The sequence below is a fragment of the Pantherophis guttatus genome, chromosome 7 (assembly GCF_059756535.1).
Source record: "Pantherophis guttatus breed Tessera chromosome 7, ASM5975653v1, whole genome shotgun sequence".
In the NCBI taxonomy this organism is placed as follows: Eukaryota; Metazoa; Chordata; class Lepidosauria; order Squamata; family Colubridae; genus Pantherophis; species Pantherophis guttatus.
The window spans coordinates 337,628-358,386 of record NC_142069.1 but is presented as its reverse complement, the minus strand read 5'-3'; the positions used below and the strand labels follow the sequence as shown (position 1 = coordinate 358,386).

At 51.2% G+C, this 20,759-nt stretch overlaps 1 protein-coding gene across 1 annotated transcript in view; it reads right to left on the bottom strand.

Moving 5' to 3' along the window:
- Positions 1-20,098: 20,098 nt before the first annotated feature.
- SND1 (staphylococcal nuclease and tudor domain containing 1) overlaps positions 20,099-20,759 on the bottom strand; it is a 94,123-nt gene continuing 93,462 nt past the window's right edge. The window contains exons 23-24 of the mRNA XM_034430081.3: positions 20,687-20,731; positions 20,099-20,399 (exon numbers count right to left, since the gene is read on the bottom strand). Coding sequence (XP_034285972.2) covers positions 20,334-20,399; positions 20,687-20,731 — 111 coding nt within the window. The 3' untranslated portion in view covers positions 20,099-20,333. The remainder of the gene's footprint in view (positions 20,400-20,686; positions 20,732-20,759) is intronic.

The following is a 20,759-nucleotide window of genomic DNA, read 5'->3' as shown; positions in this document are numbered from 1 at the left end:
CTTCCTTCCAAGGTGCGGCTGAGTCATGGCCTCCTCTGAAGCCGTCCTGGGACTCCCTTCCCTTCTCATCCCATCCCATCCGGAGACAGCTGCTTGGTCTCCTTCCAAGCTTCCTGCGCAGACCTAAACTTCTCCCATCTCCCTTGGGCACGATTCCTATCCCAGGGTGGGAGCAGTCATCCTGGTGAGGTCCGCATTCGCATCCAACATCCCATAATTCTCCAATCGGACTCTTGACACAGGCAGCTCTCCAGTTGCAACCATTCGTTTTGTGACCATTCAAAGCTGCAGCAGCCCTGCAAAAAAGTGGCTTATGACCATTCTTCAAACTTACGACCATTGCAGCATCCCCATGGTCGTGATCAAAATTCAGATGCTTGGCAATGGATTCATATTTATGACAGTTGCAGTGTCCCGGCGTCACGTGATCCTCTTTTGTGACCTTCTGACTGGCAAAGTCCATGGAGAAAGCCGGGTTCACTTAACAACCTAACGTAACAGCTTCAGTGATTCGCTTAACATCGGTGGCAAGAAAGGTCATAAGATGGGGCAAAACTCACTTAACAAATGCCTTGCTTAGCCACAAAAATGTTGGGCTGAATTGTGGTTGTAAGTCGAGGACTACCTGGATTAACATATCTACAGTAAACTTTCTGTGAGATGCCCATGCCATTCTCAGTAACCAGCTCAAGAATAAAAGCCCAGGAAAGATTTCCCGGTTTCCTGTTCATGGCTCCCTCTTTGGCTCTCTGGATCCCCGGTGCCAATGACCACTCCCCCCCCCCTGCCTGCCCCCCCCGGGCAATTTTCACCCTCCTCCAGTCCGTCCTTCCTTCCTTGCAGCCTTCCCCTTTTCAGTCTTCTCTTGTCAAGTGTGACTTTTTCCCATCCCTGCTTTTTGGATGAAATATTTATAGCATTCAATTTCAATTCAACGGTTCAGAATATTACTCTAATTTCTATACAAATCTCTGAAGCCCTAACCCTCCTCCCAGCGTTCTCTCATTTTAATTTCCCCTGAAATGATTTCAAGGTTTTTATTCTTAATCCCGTTCATTCAGCCGGAGGCTTCTTGCGTCTTCCTCTTCACTGGCTTCCAAAATATGTTTTTATTTCCATCAAAATTGTTCTGCATTTTCTTGGCCTCTTGTCATCTTAGCTGTTCCTCGGCTGCTGTCTCTGCAAATCTCCTTTTCCGCATTTCCTCAGTTTGTCAGTGATCATTTTGCATGACATGATTTCCTTACCCACAGCCTGGTCCGTTGCCAAACTCCGCCAAACCTTTTTCCTGTTTCGACTTTAGAGTCGCTGCCAGACCTTCAGTGGTGGGTTTCTCTGCCCCTCTCGTTGCCCCCTCCCCATCTGGTCAGGTTTTCCTGGGGATTCTATGCACGTTATGTCATTTCTCCCAGGTTATCTCAGATTCTCCCCCAATCGGCACTTCCGTTATGATTGACTTTCAGGGTGCAGAAAAGGTGAACAGCCCTGTCCTCTTGCATTGATTCTGAACAACATTGAAGACGGACGAGCACCGGGGAGGAGGAAAAGCTTCAGGCCCTTCAGAAGGACACCTCGGCTGCCTCTTGGGAATCCTGTCCCTGCGAAAGGGGAAACTGGGGTGCCCTGGAAATCGTTTCAGTACGCTGAGGTCTCTAATGGCTTGCCTTCGGAAGTTATGGGGGCTCCATCACTGGAGGGTTTTAAGCCACCTGCTGTGTCTGAAATGGCCTTGGGTCTCCTGCTTGAGCTGGAAGACCTCCAAGGTTTTTCCAACTCTGTTATTCTGATATTGTGGGAGTCAAAGGGGTGCAGGAGGGCTGAGAACGTCTCAGAAATAGGTTCATGGACACACAACCACAGCCGTCCAAGGATTTTAATTTGTGGGCCAAATTTTTGTATATTTGATTTTAATGGTTTTTAAATTTTGTAAATTTTATGTGTTTTAATATGGCTGTACACCGCTCTGAGTCCTTTGGGAGAAGGGCGGTATAGAAGTCTAATAAAAGTAAAGTAAAGTAAAGTAAAGAGCACCCAAAAGGGGGTAGCCTGAGAAAGAGTTCTGGGTGCAAGGGGGGAGGGGGGCAACTGAGCTAAGAGTCAGCATGGAGGTGTGATGAAAGGACGACGGGGACCCTCCTCAGGGAAACGGAGCGGGAAGCAAGACACAGCTGCAGAAAGGACGTCCACAAGGCCAGTGCAGAGAAGGCCCAGAACAGGGTTTCCTTGCTTGTGTCCAAGAAAAGGGGGCAGGGTCCTTCTGGGGCTGGAGGAGAGCTCTGTCCCCTTTGCATCGGGTCTGTAGGTGAACCACTCCGTTCTCTGCCAAATTAGGAGGCAGGAGTATTAGTGTGTGTGTGTGTGAGTGTGTGTGTGTGTGTGTGTGTGTGTGTGTGTGTGTGTGAAAAGGGATAAAAACCTAACACCAAGAGCTGCGGTCTGAAGGGCAGCCCCACAAAGCATGAACTGCAGTTCTCCTCTCCTGTTGCTGTTCCTGCTCCCTCTTTATTCCTTGGGGCATCTGACTCTCTCGAAGGAAGAAATGGGAGGTTTCTGAGCTCAGGTTTGCACTCTCTTGGGTGGGACATTTTCGCCAAAACGCTAGAGTTCCTGGTATATTTGGGGTGTTACGATTTGGCACATTGCAAATCGTATCGGCTCCCAACTGTTCACTGTAAACTTCCACCGCTGGCCAATTGGCAAACTTTGGAGAGGGAAGGAGTCCACGGAGCTGGAGTGTAGAAAGTGTGGGTCCTTTTGTGACCCATAGAGCCCCCTGGAAAGTGGACATTTTCCGTTTGGAGTGGAAGATTTCAATCTCTGAAGCAAGAGCCTTATAGGTGCCTCGTGTCTTGCATAAGCGCCCCTCCCCCCCTTCGCATCTCCACTTTAGAACTCTTGTCCCACAATGGGATCTGGCCAGACCCACTGCTGGACGCTGCTGTCAACAGGCCACCCAACATCCAGTCTATCCAAGACTGTCAGAAATTGGACCTCCCTCCTCCCTACATGATAGCTTGTTACAAAGAAGGTGTACTGGTCAAAACTTTCTTCCAGGAGATTTCAATCCATCCATCAGTTTAGAGGCTGCACAGTCCAGAGACCCCCCCCCCACCTCGCTCATTGTGCAGGTGTCCCCACCTCAGCTGGCTCTGAACCCCTCCTGGAAAGGATCCACCCCAGTGATCAGGTCTGGCTCTCCTCTCTGCCGCAGGACCTGGGATCAGCCATTGAAGGCGTGGATTGATTGGCCCGGCCGGGGCCTGAAGCCTCCAGAAGGAAAGCCTGCTTGGTCCATGACTAAACCAGCGACCCTCTTCAGCCGTGGGAAACTCTGTGGGTGAGCAGAGGAGGGCTAGCTTGAGAAAGAGTTCTGAAGGAATTTCTTCAGCACAAGAGACTGTGGGTGAAGGAGAGTGAAGGAACCGGGTGCCAAAGCAGCTGCCCGCCTGACTCGCAGAGAAACGCCCGGCCAGTACCTCTGGTCTCCACTTCTTTATTGGAGAGTCCTTGGTGCTCTCTCTTTTTTTTTTAATTTGATTTATATGCCGCCCTTCTCCGGAGACTCAGGGCAGCTTACAATGCATTAAGCAATAACCTTCATACTTTTGTATATTTATACAAAGTCAGCTTATTGCCCCCACGAACTGGGTCCTCAATTTACCCACCTTAGAAAGGATGGAAGGCTGAGTCGACCTTGAGCCTGGTGAGAATTGAACTCGCAGTAATTGCAGGCAGCTGGATGTTAAATGCTGCCTTAGGAGGCATTAGCCTCCTACGCCACTCAGGCTCTCTCTGAGCTTGGCTGTTTGCTTGCAGACATTTTATCACCCAACTAGGGAACATTATCAGCACAAGTGAGGGTGGGGTTGATCCTTCCTTATAAGCAGTGTCAGCGTTGGTGGGATGGTGGTGGTTTCTTTCTTGGCGGTTCCTTGATCAGGGTGTTTCCTACTGTCCAGGAGATTAAGGAGCTTCCACCGTCTCCTCTGGCTGCCAGTGGGGGTTCATGGATGCGCTCGGCTGGTCTTCGCCTGCCTGTCCCACATAGTGGCCGTTACGGCCCTTTTTTCTTCTGGGGCTGCTGGGACTTTTGGTTTGTTTAAGCTGTTTTGGAGTTGGTTTGTGGGCGACGGTGATGCCGTGTGTGGTTGTAACAGTCTGTCGCTTGTTCCTGAGATGTATTTGATATATGGCAGTGTTATCCTTTGCATAGTTTTTGTTGGTTGTGCTGAGCTGGGCTGAGTGGTCAGGCACTTTCTGATAGAGTTGTGAGAATAGCCAAGATGTTGTGTAGGCGGTCTGCTTCCTTTTTCTGCTGTTCTGAGTTGCTCCGGTGCGTTTGTGCTCGTCTGAATAAGGGCTCCTCTTGTGGGAGGCTGGTTGTTACTTTGGCAATGGAGCACTTGGTTAGTGTGGGTGGTTTTTCAATAGATGTTGTGTTTCTAATTTGCTGTTGTTTCCTCTGCTGAGGAGGATATCCAGGAAGGGCAGGGTTGTTGTTTTCTTCCTCCCTCTTTAATTTTAATCCTTTGAAGATGTTGTTGATTCTTTTCTTTAGTCTCCGAATAACGTTTAAGAGTATTTGAAAGGCCCAAGTGCTACCTACTCCTCTGTGGTGCACAAACACGACCACAAACAAAAGTATCCCAGGGATGAAAGCCTTCCACAATGAGGTCCTGGGAAAGAGCTTTTGGGGCCTCGGGGTGTCCCAAATGCTGCCCCCTTGCAAGAATAACAAAAATCAAAACTGCACTGTGACTTAATGCATTAGACTCCCGCCTCGGATTGATCCTTCAGCTGGCTGGATTAGTCTAATTTTTCTCTGATAAATTTATCAGCAAAAGGCTGCACTAGGCAAAAGGTGAGTAACTATGGCAACTTCTAGGATATCAGTTAGCTTTAAGCTTTGACCAGGCCGACTGAGGTGGGTGCAAAGGCCAGGAACCCCACGCCAGGGCCCCGGGTGTGTATGTGTGTGAGTCCCCTTCAGCAGTGCTCCCCTTGGGTTTGGAATATCTCAACAGAGGCAAATCAAGATGCCAACATGATTTAAAATTTGACCATGTTCTGAAAGGGAAGTATAAACAAATTCCTTAAAATGATTCGCTATTTCCAGATAGGACATTAATCTGCTTATTTTCATATACTCACCTGTGTTACGTGAAACCCTTAACAATAATTCAACCATCGGACAGAACGTATCTTCAGAATTTGTCCAAAAGGGTTAACAACTTATTTGCTCGCGAGAGTCTGGAAGATGATTCACTATACTGTATATTGTTATCCACATTAAGTTGCTATTTCATTGCATTAAACAAATGAAGCGTGCGTGTGTGTTTATTGTGTGTGTGAGTGTGTGTGTTCATTTTAAATCTATAAGTCCCAGCCTTAGTTTTATAGATTTGGTGTTAATACTAACATGTTGTATTTGCATTTCAGAATATTACATTAGTGTGGGTGTTTTACTGTTCTGCATCCCTTTTTATGCTATCCATGAAAGAAGAAAAAGAATATTTAGAAACACAGAGAGGACCTGATACACTAAGTTAATACTATAGGCTGCAAACATGCGGCCCATGATAGAACTTGCCACGTAGGCAGAGGCTCTGACTGGCGGGTACAAGGGCCTGCAGAGCCCTAGTGCTAATCTATGCCAAGCCTGGGGAGGAAATTCAAATTAGGTGCTTTGCACGAGGGAGAAAAAGGGGGCCTGGTGCTTTGCACTGATTTTTCTATCATATCTGGAAAACTTCCAGAATGCCGTGCCCTGCATGGGGGGGTGGGGGGGTGGGGAGCACATTCAGTCACCTCTAGGTTGGTCAGCTCCCCTTGCAACTGTGGGGGTGGAGCTTCTGGGGTGAGCTGAGGGGTCCTTCCTCTTCTGTCCCCTCCCCCATGTTTATGGTTTTCTGATATAGTAGCCCTGATGATGTTACCCAGCTGGGTAATGACACATCTCCACGATCACAATTAAGCAGAAAGCCCCAAGGATTCCAGAGTCTTCTTCCCCCTCCTCCTCCTTTCCACAACCCCCCCCCCCCACCTTTCTAAAGTTGTTCCCTAGGTGGGTCATGAAATACCTTCCAGGAAGCAACCCGGCTCAGAAAGCACCAAGCCCCACAGTTCAACGCCGAGCTACAGATGTTCTCTTTTATGGTTTTTTAAAATATATCTTGTTTCTTGTTACTCCTTTGGTAGCAGCTTATTCCAAATGTACTTAGCTCCCTTTCTGAAGAGGCCGGGGTCTTATTTTCAACCCAAATAATGATATCTTCCCCCCCCCCCAAAGGGTTTGCTACCCTTGTAGTGCTTTATTCAACTGAAGAAAAATTTGGCTCGTAGGAAAGAAATGCGGGTCCTGCAAATGCCCTCAAATCCTTTTGCTGGTAGGTGCCTGGCCTCTTCCGCTTTGATTTGGGAAGAAGTTGGGGGCTGAGGCTAAAGACCGCCGAGTAGGCCAAGGAGAAGGTGGCATCAGGGCAGGTTCAGCTCTTTCCTGCCTGATGCCCAGGTGGAGAAGCGGCTCTCGCGCTGCCCAGCGCCCATTCTTCCCGGAGGCCTGGGCTTGAGCGAGGGTCCTCCGGGGCCGTCCTACCCCCTCCGGGCCCCTCCCACAGGCCTGGCCCTTCCTTAGGGCGGGGTGGGCGGGGCAGCAGCAGAAGGGGAGGCCGGAGGGGGCGGCGGGGAGCGGAGCGGCTGCAGGAGCTCATCCCGCCCGAGGCTACCTGGTGGAGGACATCATACCCCCGCGGGCTCCGGAGCGCCGGCCCCGACCACAACCGCCTCTTCCGGGCAGGGCAGGACCCGCAGCGCTGCTGGAGAGTCGGCCGTCCGGGCTGTGCCTGGGGCCGCCGGGGAAGAGAGGCTGCTGCTCCTCGGTCGGGCCTTGAGCCGAGGACGCTGCCCTGCCCCGTTCCCCCCCCCCCACCGCGGACATTCAGCCCCCGCTTTCTGGAGCCCCGCAGGAAAAGCGGCGAATGATTTAAGTCCCGCAGCTTGTCTCCAATCCCGCAAAAAGGCAACCCCGGGAACCCTGGGCCCCCAAGTTCCCCTCCCCTCCATGAATGCAAGTAGGCGGAGGAACCCCGAAAGCGCCCCCCCCCCCGGCTCAAGACCGGCTTTCGCTGATGGCCACCGGAATACCCAGAGCGGCCCCACCGGTTTGCACAGGAAGGGGAATGGTCCCTCCCGAGGAAACCGGGAGTTGCGGGGGGGGAGGGGGCAGTTCTCCGGCTGCTGCCTAAAGAAGGATGTGGGGTGGGACCCCCCAAGGAGGCTGGGGGCCTCCCAGAGAGCCTTCCGGGGGTGGGGGCTCTGCCAAGACTTTGCCCACCAAAGAAACACGGGGATTCTCTTACAGCTGGAGAAGGACCCTCCCTAAAAGATGTGGGGAGAGGACAGGGGCAGGAGAGCAGCTCACTTGGGGTCCAGGGGTGAAATCTAAAATTATTTTGCTACCGGTTCTGTGGGCGTGGCTTTATTAGTGGGCGGGGCTTGGTGGTAAGGTGACTGGGTGGGCGTGGCCAAGTCAATGTCACTTCTTTGCTCTTTTTTAACCTACAAAACACAACACAACACAACTGGCTCACCCACAATGTAAAAGCAGCTGTGCTAGACCCAAAATGGCCCCTGCAACAAGCAGGAACCTCACAGCCACAAAAAGCAGAAAAAAACCAACTTTCACACTTTACACACACAAAATTCCACATACAGCTTTGTGAGATTTTGTGTGTTTGTGTAGTTAGAGTGAAACACTACAGAAACACACTAAATCTCAGAAAGCTGCACAAATATTTTATTTTATTTTATTTTATTTTTATTTTTATATAAAAGCGGCTAAATTTAAAACTTCCTAAACTTTAAATGGCTAGGTCTAAAAAAAGAACAACTAAAAAAAACCCCAATTAACTATTTTTTTAAAGCTCCCAAAGGGAAAAAAAACTTACCCAATAGAACAAGGGTCTCCAACCTTGGCAACTTTAAGACTTGTGGACTTCAACTCCCAGAATTCCTCAGCCAGCTTTGCTGGGAGTTGAAGTCCACAAGTCTTAAACTTGCCAAGGCAGGCAGGCAGATAGAGCTGCTCACCAATGAGCTTGATTGCAGGCAGGGAGATTCAGTTGCTTGCTGATGCAATGGATTGCAGGTATTACAGCAAGCAAAGCAAGGCAGGCATTGCCACCAGCTGCTAAGGTAAGCAAGCTGGAGGTGGGGGGGGGAGGGATTTTTGCTACCAGTTAGCAGGCAACTCAGCTGGGATCGTCAGAGCTTGGCTCGTCAGAGCCATTTAAAAGAAAAAAAAGCTCTGATGATCACGCTGCTCAGCTGGGCATGGGGGCGGGGCCAGGGATTTTTGCTATCGATTCTCCGAACTGCCTGCCGCCATCGCTACCTACTCGCCCGAACCGGTCCGAACCGAGAGCATTTCACCCCTGCTGGGGTCTCCCTGTTATTGTGTCTTCTCCATTCCCTTTTCTGGAGGGGCTGGAGGAGAGGGGAGCATTTTGCAAAAGAGAGCAGCTCCCTTCTTCCCCCATCCTGGCTGTGCGCCCCCCCCCCAAGGGTTGTCTGTGAGCCCAGTGTGGGGAGAGGCACCAGGCGGCCAGGAGCTTTGTGGGGAGATTGGCTTTGAGAAGATGCTGAGGGGTGGGCTGTAAAGCCCCTGGGTGCCACCAGGGAGAGGAGCACGGCTACTGATCCAGTGACCTGCAGATGAGCTTTCCTGCCAGCTGAGCGATTTAGGTAACTCCTTTATGGGGAGTTTAGATTTGCCAGCCTGCATTAAATTCGAAACTCCTGGAAGCGTTAGCAATTAAGTGGCAGGCGGGAGCAAGAGGGAGAGATGTGAGAAGGAGGAGAAGGCAGGCTGAGCTGCAGATGGTCCTGGAGTCCTCAGCCAGCAGATGCCCCATGCCAGGCTCTCTGAGGATTTGCAGCCCCACAGCTGGATAATGAGGAGGGCAGGGCAATGGGGCAGCCCCCCAGGTCCGGTTCCCTCTCTGTCCTGAGATGTTCCCCAGCACATGGCTCCCAACTTCGGCACATGACCCTGTGTGGCTCTCCTCAGCAGCTCGGCCGTTAACCTTCTTGCGCAGGAGGGAGGCTGGCCGGGAGAAGCACATCTCATGAAGAATTCCCAGAAATGGTTTTCAGCTCCCAGAGAGTCAACATATGATGCTGGCAGCCGCTCCACCTCCCCTTTCTGCGGGGGGGGGGAGGGGGGCAGCAGCCAGGCACCCAGGAAGGGAGGTGCAGTAAGCAGGGCAGAGACCCTGGGCAAAGAGGGGTCATTGGAGAGGGCAGGGCACAGAGCCCATTGGGAGCTGGTGGCAAGGACAATGCCCGGCACCACTGAGGTGTGACTTTGGGGCCTCACACCAGGCCCCTGGCCAGCTCACTGTCTTTCTGAATGTCAGGCCCTCCTGTTCCCTTCCTGGACCCCCTGCGTGCACATCCACCACTGATCTCTGCAGAAAGGGATCTCGACGTCCAAAGCTGCCTGGCCCTCTGCCCTTGTGGGGCTGGCAGCTCTGCAGCAGGTGGCGTTTCTCTGCTTCGCTCCCCATCTCCATCAACCTGTCAGCCTCTGCGTGCACAACACACCAATGGGACCCTCTTCCCTCCAAGCGCCTCCCACTAGGCAATCCTGTCGCCTTTTCTGCTCTCCCAGCCTGAGCAGCCAGCCGCATGGAAGGGAGTCAGAGACCAGGAGCCAAAGGGTTCAGCTGGATGAGGCCCAACCCTCTCCAAGGACAAGGCGGGGACACTGACTGGACCTCCAGCTGTCCGTCTCACTTGTGGGTTGTCTAGCTGGATGGATCCCGGGCTCTCTATCGGCAGCTCTAACAGGCAATGAACAGCCCTGCAGAGTCAGCCGGTCCAGCCTGTGATGCTTCGGGGATGCATGATGTCTGCGTATCCTTTGGGGGCCGCACTGTGGCTTAGTTGCAAGGTCCATTTAACCTTGCTGAAAAAGGCTCCAGATGTCCTCTCTTGGCTAAACCAAAAATAAATAAATGCAAAAGAATAAGAAATGACTAGCAAAAGCCTTTAAGGTGGAAGAAAAAAGCCAAGGAAATGGGCTAACTGTGCTTTGCCGTGACCCCTGTGGTCCCCACTTTCAGACCCTCCTTCTCTCCCCATTCCCCTCTTCCTACCTTCTCTTCTTCCTGCCTTGAACAGAATCGGATTGAAACGCTGCCAGCTCCATAGAGTTTCACGGCAGTTTACAACCGAATTAAAATGTCCACACTATAACATAAATCTATTAATAAGCAAGCATGCACGGTCAGTCTGAAACAGCAACATTCATACCTCAAGATTAACACGGCCACAGTATAAAAAAGAAATAGCACCAGCCCCATAATATCAATACAAAATTAAATTACAATCAACATCACTTTACCTGTGACACACCCTTAGCAGCCGGCCCAAACCAGCAAGAAGTCACCAGGCCCCAAAAGGCCTCAGGGACACTTCTGTGTGTATAATTTCCCTTTTTAAAAATATTTATCTCTATATAGACGTCCCTTTCACACCAGGGATTCTATGGTGCACAAATTAAAAACAGCAAATAACAAGATCACAAATGCTGCCCAGCCATGAACGTCCAGCCTTTACCCCTGCAGTCCAGGGGTACTGGGGGGGGCCCAGGTGGATGGATGGAGGCCATCCTGCCCTTTCCCTCCAGTTCTGCTGGGAGCAACCCCCCACCTCGGGCCTTCTGGCTTGGTCCCTCATCTCTCCCCCCAAAGGGCTTTCTCGCTCTTCCCCGTCCTCTCAGCCCACCCACTCTTCCTCCAGGGGCCTGTCTTGGCACTTGATCCTCAGTGGATCTCTCTGCAGGACCAATCTGCTCTGGACCCACTTGGTTCATTGGGACGGGGACTCCTCCCTCCCACCCACCCACCCCACTCGCTTGTTCAGCAACCTTGACCTGCTCTCTTCTCCTGCCTTCAACCCTGAAGTGGCCCAGCCCTTCTCCCTCCACCAGGCACCCCGCATCCATTTCCATTCGGCAGCCAGGCCTCCCTTGGGTCGGAGTTGACCCCTGGCTTCTTCTGTAGGTGGCCACTAAGGTTTTTTTAAAAAAAAAAACCCAAATTGCATCTTCTTCCATGAACGGCATTCCTTCCTAGGCAGCGCTAGGTGGTGGGCAGAGGGCCAGCACTCCTCCCACTTGTGCCCAGCCTGCAAAGAGGACACGGTGGTGCCCCAGGCGTCCACTTTGGGTCAGTGTGAAGAGCAGCATGAAGCTCCAGGACGGAGCTGAGTGGATTCCCCGGTTCCAGGCACCTTCGCCTCGGAATCAGCTCTGCGGCACAGGCACTTCCCTTCCCCCCTCCAGGCCCCCTGCAGCTTCCTTCCCCCCCCCCCCAGCAGCCAGCATGACTTCTGCTGCAGGGGGCTTCACCAAAATCCCCGACTGGCAACCTTCCAGGTGTCCTCCAGACTCAAACCTTTCAGGAAAGGCAGAGACCTTGTCTCTGAGGTTGGGGTGTGTGTGTGTGGGGGGGGTGTCTCTCCCCCCACACACCCCAGCCCTGGAAGCTCTGGAATTCTCCCTTGCTGCTTCTTAAACTGCCTTGGCTAATGGGATTGGAGGCTCAGTTGGGCAGGGAAGGCAGCACCCCTCCCCCCAAATGAGGGAAACCCATAACTGGGTCTTAATTGACCCATGGCATTCCATCAAATCAGGACCTCATCTATGCTATGAGAATGTGGTTGCAGAGGAAAGGAACTGCTATTTTGAAAGAGCTAATGTGATGGTTTGATAGGAACAGTTGCATAAATTTACTATTTGAAACATAAACATAATTTTTATAGTGATGGGGAAAGAGAGACTGAAGCAGTTCTGCAAGGCATCTTGGGAAGGTGAGGGAGACTCCAGAAGTGGAGAAGACCAGGCTGTTTAAATAACCATAAATTGAGGATGTGAGTGCAGATAGCTGGAAGAAGCAGAGTTGTAAAGAGAATTTAGGGTGCAAAACAGTCATCTAAGAAAAAGTGAACCTCATTTTAACTTACATTAATCTATCATAAGATCTGTACATTTATGAAATATTTGAAAAAAAGAGCTATTTTATGACCTGAAACTGGTTGCAGAAAATATCACACATTGTATTTTATTGTCCATTATTATCTGTAAACCATAAAAACCGAACCATTTTGTAAATCATTGAACATTATTTAGTAAATAAATAGAATTCAAATAACTGCACAATCTGGTTACTGAATTCATCTGTTTTCTGAGTGATGCAGCCATCCTGGTTCTTGGTCTCTCAGCAGCTTCCGAGACCATTGATCAGGATATCCTTCTGCACGGGCTTCATGGATTGGGACCCGGAGTCCCTTTGGTTAAACGGTGTCATTTATTAGGACCCGGAAAGCTGGCCGGCTCTGTCCTGGCACCTGCCCTCTGCAGCAGCTTCCCCTCCAGGGATCCCCACGGTTCCCCCTTAGAAACTGTTCAGAGGGCTGCTGAAAAGCTAGCTGGTCTTCCAGGGTCAGGAGGCATCTCAATTGTGCAATTTTAAAAACATGGAATCTAGGTAAATGGACAGAATCAGAATCATGGAATCCCTGAAAAGGAAAGTCCCCATCAACATCCAGGCAGCTCCACAGCAAAACATGGGCAGAGGGTTGTCTTTAGTCGCACTGTTGGATGGGCACCTTGAAGGCTCCACCAGATTTTGGGTTCTTGAGCCACGAGACTAGCATCCACCCTCAGCCGCCCTGGATCAGGTGGAGAACTGGCTGAAGGGGTGTCTACGCCAGCTGAAGAGCAGAGTGCTCAGGCCAGATGACCAGTGGCAGCTCTCACCCCCAGAAGGCCAGGGAAGAAGGGGAGCCCCACAGGCTGCCTGGGCACCAAGCCAGTGGCATGCCAGATCCAGTTTCTGTCTCAGAGCAGTTGGATCTAGCTTGAATGGAGAGTGGACATCCCCCTCAGTCTGTGGCCAGTCTGATGGGTTTGGGGCTGGGTGTTTTCCTGAGGACCTGATGGTGGTTTTCTGTGGCCATGGTTTGTGGTGAGGAGCATAGCCAGGGTTGCTTCAATGCGGCCTCTCACTGCTCTTGGGAGATGACACCCAAGAAGAGACACCTGGGGCGCTGTTGAAGGAAGACAATGAGTGAATCCAACCAAACTCGAGTAAGAGCCTGTATCAGGGATTACGCCTTGGCATGAAAGTGGCAAAGCATATTTTTCCTGCTGTTATCGCTCTGCAGTAGCCCCTTCAGAATGACCCATTCTCCTGCTGGGGAGGAATGGTTTGGAGAAGGATCATTAGCGGGTGAGGAATATTCTAAGCACCCAAGTGGATTTAATTAATTGATTTTATTTTATTATTCATATTTCTATGCCATCAAGCAGCCTGCAAAAGAAACCTTCTGTGTAGTTGCTGCTCCCTCCTTCTGGCACACCCTCCCCTCCCAAGAGATCTCTGGCCCTCGCCCTGGGGGAGGGGGATGCAGGTGCTTCTGTGTGATCTCTGCAAAGTGCCATTTAGTAGGTTGGAAATCAGGGAAGAGATTCTGGGGACAATTCTTGGAAGATGCTGACTCTTCCCACAATAAACGGCTTCCCAAGGCCCACCTTCCAGATGAACAGAATCAGAGTTGGAAGGGACCTTGGAGGTCTAGTCCAACCCCCTGCTCAAGCAGGAGGCCATTCCAGACAAATGGTTCTCCAGTCTCTTCTTGAAAGTGATGGAGCCCCCACAGCTTTTAAAGTTCCTTCATCAGAGCATAAGGTGTACACATTTTGTTTTTTGTTTTTTTTTTTAATTTTTTATTATATTTTTATTGTTAAAGAATAACAGAAAGGAAAAAAAAATCAATACAAAAAATCAATAGTAAGGAAAAAACCCCCCCCCCAACGTGCTATACGAACGGAAAGGAAGTTTTAGGAACTTGAAGTCTTCAATTCTTCCAGAAATCTCTTTGATAAGGTACTGGTGCCGATTCACCCAATCTCCCAAGTGCAAAGTCCACAAATGGTTGCCAAGTGTTCCAAAAAACATTTTCTTTATATATACCACTTCTAATTTTAATATCACAAATCAATTTATCATTTAATGCAAATTTCCATGTTTCATTGTACCATTCTTCTAATTTTAAGTCAACATTTAATTTCCAATATCTAGCAATTATAATTCTCCCCATTATAACCAAAATCCTCACCAATTCTCTTTCTCCAGTTGTTAATGTTGTAAAGGTGTACACATTTTGGGTTGTTAGCATATTAATCTTGTCCCTGTGAATGAAGGAACACAAATGGGAAGGTGAGAGAGAAAGGAGTACAAAATGGAGGTTCAGGACTGCTATTGGGGTTTGGTCATCAGTGACTTTCAAGCAGAATAATGGCCAGTTGTACCTTCATGATCTTGCAGAGCATTGTTCTGTGTGGGTTCTCCCCCCCCCAAGGTTCTCCTCTGCCCCATTGCAGGCGCTGGAAGGCTTGAATTGGAGAGCCACAAGTGTTACGGTGGCCAGCAGGTCTCTCGGTGCAGCTGTTTGCGTCTGTGGGCTGGTTTCCATTAGCAGTGTGGAAATCCTCCAGATTGCATGCTTTATTATTTACACCCAAGAAGGCCCACTTTGAAAGGCAGCAAAGGGGACTCTGAAGTTCTGCAGAGGCTGGAACTGACTTGCCTTCCGAAGAAACCAGAGAGCGACCAGCTCCCATAAGCATGTGGAGAATCTGTGTGAAGATTTGGAGAGCTACCTGCTGCCAACGTGCAAGCATAAATAAGGGTGACTGGGACAAATTTCAGGCCTAGAAAGAGTCCTGCATAGCATATGGAGAACACCCAGATTTCCCAGCTCTCATCTGGTTTTTGCAGCTGGAGCCACAAAAGAATAGAATAGAATTGAGGGCTTATCGAGAAGAGCTCCAAACAGGGCGATACGCAGCCAGGGAGCAACTCGGATGGCCCAGCGGCAGAGGTGATGGATGGAGGCTCTTCTCTTCACAAGGGCTCCAGGTTTAGGAGTTGGAGGGGCTGCTGCATAGCAGGAGACCACTTGGGGGGCGAATTCCCGAAGGCCACAGACTGGGTGAGGGTCAGCCACCGGAAGGGGGGGATACCCAGCCACTTCAGGACTTTCTAGTCAGCCCGGCTGCTGGGGCTGTGAGTGCAAGCAGGATGCTGGGCACCCTGATCAAGTCCCACTGAAGGGACTGTTACTGGATTAGGGTGAGGGCAATGCGGTGGGGCCATTACCCTCTCACCAAAGCCCCCTTTTCATGGCAATCAGAGCTGAAGGCTTTTCAAAATCCAATTGCTGGGGAGGTGTTGGGCTGGGTGGGAGGAGTTAAAGTGAGTTCAGTCTCCTTCTCCAGTTGCAAAGGGTCAGGAGCAGAAGCAATACAGACTTGTTCCAGAACAGAAGGAATAGTGTGGAAGGGGAGATTTGAGGAACTTGCTCTTGACAGACATAACTGTCAATCAGTCGAACAGGTTGCCCTTGCTGAGGGATTCCTCGCCTTCACTGGAGATTTTCCAACAGAGATTGGGGTGTGTGTGTGTATCTTCTTTGGGCAACAGTGTGGGGGATCCCACAGTATGCAGGAACTTGAAAGCCTCTTAGGACCCTTCAAACTCTAGGATTCTGTGGTAGGAGGAGAGGAGAGTGAAAATTGATTTATTACAGCACCAGAGGCAAAAGGCAGGCCTAATGTGGCCAGAAGTGTCCTATATGGATTTATGCAAAATCCAGTATGCATTTAATCAGCATCATAAAGAATTTGATGGGATTGTAGCATCTGCCTGTGAGTGAGGAGAGTTGTAGCAGGATGAACACAATGGCTTGAACTGGAGAAAGAGCCGAAGGAGATGCGGCTTGGTCTGGCTTCCCAGGGTGCCTGCCATCACTTAGCACCTCCACCACCCTGAGCATTTTCTGGCTAGCAGACAGTTTCATCCTACCTTGCCTGACAGCACCATTTTTTCTCCTTCAGCAAGCAGGCGGTTTCTGCTTCCTTTCCAAGGTCATATCTGCCCACACTTAAGTCAGGATTAAATCAGGTTTGTAACATCTTTTTCTTGACAACAGCACATTAGTGGTTTGCAACTGGCTTCACTCAGGATACCTTCTGGGTTTATTTCTTGATTTGTATATATAGCTCAATTTAGCTGAGAGGCAGGCAATCAATAGTTAAACCAGAGTCACAACTGTTTTTTTTTGTTTTTGTTTTAATTCGATTTATATGCCGCCCTTCTCTGGAGACTCAGGGCGGCTTACAATGCGTTAAGCAATAGCCTTCATCCTTTTGTATATTTATACAAAGTCAGCTTATTGCCCCCACAAACTGGGTCCTCATTTCACCTACCTTAGAAAGGATGGAAGGCTGAGTCAACCTTGAGCCTGGTAAGATTCGAACCTGCAGAAATTGCAGGCAGCTGTGTTAATAACAGGGTGTAAATGCATGCGTGTTCTGCACCCACTGAAATTTCCAGACACTCTTCAAGGGAAGCCCTATGTACAAAGTGTTGGAGTAATCCACTCTGGAAGTGACTATGAGCAGAGCCCCATGGACCAAGAAGGGGTGCAGATGCTGGACAATACAGAGGATTTTTCTAAGAGTTTCCGCCCAACCACAAATATGGTAAAGCTTTGCTTCCAATTGGCTTCAGAGTGCACTCAGAGTCCAAGAACAATGGCCATGGAGGGTGGGGGGGCTTCTTGGTCCAGCAAAGAGGAGGTTGGCCAGAATGCTCCCCTCCATTTGGATGGCTGCACCTCAGAGATCCAGCTCAGGACGAGGAGTTTGGGGCACAGAGGCCAGAGTCTCTCCGGGGTCTTAGCTCCAGGCCTTCCCTCAGAACAAGACAGAATCTGTACAGGCCCTCCCCACGGAAGAAGGTGGTGGGGTCTCAGAGGGGATTTGGAAAAACCACATAAACCTAGGTGGCAGGGGGGAGGTTGGAGGCAGCTGTTTCCATGCAGAGCTGGCAGGCCCCCCTCCAGGTCATTCTGCAGGGAGGGGATTTTCCCAAGTGGCCATCACAACCATTCTCGGGGGGGGGGGGCTGGGTAAATCGGGAGGCCGTGGGCGCTGGCAGGCTGCTTGTTCCTGATCAACCTCTGGGTTTCATTTATTCTGAACATAATTAATTCCAGGACACCGCAGTGGCTGACATGTTTCAATAATTAGTACAATCAAATCACTGTAATTGGAATAGTATTTGCAAACCCTTGGAAGGGGTGCCCAGGAGGCCTCCATGGAGCTCCCTCTCTCTGAGTGGCACGTGCGTGTGCATCAGTCCTGTAAAGTCACACAAGGCACCAGTGTCTGTGGCGGAGAGAGGCTGGCTTGCACAACCCAGCACAAAGGCCAGCTCTGGATCTTGGAGCCCCCTTCCTCCCCTGCTCCATCCCGTGGGGCCTGCTCTGCCACAGCTCCCTGCTCCCCCCCCCCCCCCAGCAATAGGAAGCAGCGCCTCGTTCTGCTGGATCAGCACCATGGACAACAGCCAGGCTGCCTTCCCTTTGCCTGAAGTCCTCCTCCTCCTCTCCCCCCCCCCCACTGCATGGGACACACACACACCCCACTTTGAAAGGCCAGATGTCCTGTGTCCTGGGCTGAAGTGCCTCTGGCCTCCTCCATTTTAAGTCCTTTTGGGGTGAGTAATTCCTCCTCTTCCAAACCCAGCACTGCAAGTCAATTTGGAAATTAATCCTTTCCACAGAAGAGGTTGGATTCCTTCCCTCCCTCTTGCACCAACCACAATTCAAGCCAATTCTTGAATTGCATCATTGGAGCTTTTGTGGTCAAAACTCTGCCCAGCTGTGCCTCAACCTTCTCCTCACCAGCTGATGGGACTGGAACTCCTGGTGCCTAGTTGAGCCAATCTCTCCCGGAAGAGTGCCTTGGATGTGTTGGTGGCCAGAGGGTCACCCCACTTCAACCACGCCCCCCCCAGTTTTCTCCCCCGTCGCCTTTTATGCCATGGCAGGTGCAGCCTGACCACTCTTCCCACTTGACCGTGAGGCACACATGCCAACCACTGAAGAAATGCTCCTGGCCAGAGCCCCTCAGGGTTCCAGGAGTGGTCGGGTGGGGAGAAAGAATGCAGGACAGACGGTCGGCTGCTCCTTCAAAGCCAAGGTGCTGAGGAACAGCAGCCGAATGGTTGAACCTTGGGGTAGAGAGGGGGATTCCTTATCTTCCCGGGGGTGGGGAGGGGGGCTGAGCGCCATCTCAGTGCTTTGGCACCACTGAGGCTTGCAGAGGTTTGAGTCCACTTGTGGTGGAAGGCCTTCCTCTCTGCCCGCAGTGGACGGAGGCCGGCTGAGCAGCCCCTTCTTCACTCCAGTCACAGGGTGGCCAGGACAACCTCCGCACTACTAGGACCCAGAAACCCTGTGGAGACTCTGATGCCGGCATTCATGGCAAAATGCCAGGCTCTTGCAGCTGTGTGACCCTTTCCCCAGAGATGAGGGTGAGAGGAAAGCCAATCGCAACGTGACTTGAAATCCTGGGAGTGCCATTTTGTGTCATGTTTGGGTCTGGCTGAGCAGAGAAATGTCCCCCCTCACCCCAAATGCCAGCCCTGGGAGGTGACCTTGCGACAATTGCCACCTACAACTTGTGCCAAGATTGTGCACCCCAGGCCTGCGGAGTGAGTGAGGTAAACGCTCCCTCTGCCTGTCTGTGGCGCCTGCTGTACAAGGGCCCCACCTGTTCATTCGCTGGGATCGCTTCTAATCAGCTCTGCCAATGCCCGAGACATGGCACTGGGATGGAGGCAGCATCAGCCTGTCTGCGAATCAGTTGCCCGCCCAGGGACGAAGGGGCACCGGTCGGCCTCCACCCAGCAAGGAGTGGATGGGAACCGATCCACCTATGCAGAAGGAAGTGGCTTCTTCCCCCCTTCATGTGGGGTCGGTTTCTCATGAGAAACGGGGCTGCCCAGATCTTCCTTAGCTTGTTGAACACAAAGATTCCTGGATTCCTCTATTGTTCCTTCAAATAGTTTTGGGGAGCAGCATCTCTGCAGAGCTCTTCTCTGGATCAAAGAGCCCCAGAGCAACCGGGCACTCTTTCCTCCTTCAAGACCCGGCACTCCCGTGCTTGATTAGGATGGATTATGTTTGTTGAATGTTATACCCTGTAATTTGTTCTGGGAAGGGGGGGGAGGTGGGCGGATGGGAAGGGGAAGGGGTGGGGGGAGGGGTGGTGGGGGTAAGGAAGGGGAGGGGGTGGGGGTGGTAGGGAAGTGGGGGAATAAATATGTAAACCTTCTGTAAAACTTTTTAATTAAAAAAAAAAAAAAAGAGGAAGGCGCCCCTAGGCCAAAGGGTTTCTATTGAACCAGCCTCAATCTTCGGGGAGGGCGGGGGAAGCAAAAGTTGCACGTCACACAAAACCCTTGGTCAAATGAACCATGGCTTATGAACTTTCTCCCTCTTTGGGGGAGATGGGTGGTTCAGAAATGTAAAATGTAAATAAAATTTAAAAATAGAAATAATCTAACTAGCAGGGCCCCTCCAACAGGTGCAAAGGGACCTCTAGCCAGTGGTGGGTTGCTCCCGGTTCGCACCAGTTCGCAAGAACCAGTAGTAAAAATTTGTAGTAGTTCGGAGAACTGGTAATAACATTGGCTGGCCACGCCCCCGAACCGGTCCCCAGCCCGGTCGCCATTCGCTTACCCTGCCCACCTCATCAGGAGCTTTTTGGGGTTTTTTACTTTTAAAAGCATTTTTTCTACAACCTCTTCGGCCGAAAAAATGCTTTTAAAAGTAAAAAAAAAAAAGCCTCTGATGATCGCGTGGCTCAGCTGGGATCGTCAGAGGCTTCTGAAAGCATTTTTTTCTGTAACCTCTTAAGATTGTAGAAAAAATGCTTTCAAAAGAAAAAAAAAAGTTGGCCACGCCCACCGTCACCTTAGCCCCTCCTCCACCAAGCCATGCCCACAAAATAAGCCACACCCACAGAACCGGTAGTACAAATTTTTAGAACCCACCCCTGCCTCTAGCCCGACTGGCCAACCCCACCTTGTGCAACTCCAATCGAGCTGTGTGTCTGTGTGCGTAGGGAAGCTAAAGACCAGTGCCCCCCACCCCCCAAGCCAAAAAGACACCGCCTGGCCCAGCTTCTCACTACTTTTATTTGCTTCCAAAGCTCGACTTAAATCACTTCTCCTGCTTGCTCATCAAGAGGCCAGGTGCAGCTTCGGGAGGGGTTTTGGGGAGTGCTCCTCCTCCCCTGCTTTGCAGGGCCTGCTCCCTGGAGGTCTGAGCGCCTCCCCACGCCCCTGCAGGCATCAGGCTCCAGCTGCGGGCAGAGGCTGTGGTGGGGGGGAGGAGGGAGGAGGTGGAGAGTCTCAGCGACTGTAGCCAAATTCATCCGCATCGTCAGCGCGGAAGTCTCCGTAACGCCACAGGTTCAGCTGCAAGGAGACAAGCCAGTGGAATGAGCCCCCCGGTTCTATCCGGCTCGCCAAACCGGTAGCACCAGCGGCGGGAGGTTCTGCCCACCCGCCGGGACGTCATTACATCCCATTTTTAAGAAGGTTCTGTGCATGTGCAGAAAAGGCGCTTTCCAAACCGGTAGCGAAGGTAAGTGGATTTCACCACTGGAGAAAGCCCCTGCGCACTCAGGTGGGGAGGGGGGTTCCAGGTCAGGTCTTGCTTCCCCCTCTCCTCCGGTGGGGGAGAAGACAGCCGGCTCACTTACTCGGGCACTCTTGGCAGCCTCCTGCGCATTCACGTATTCGGTGATCTACAAGAGAGAGGCGGTGTCAGAGCCC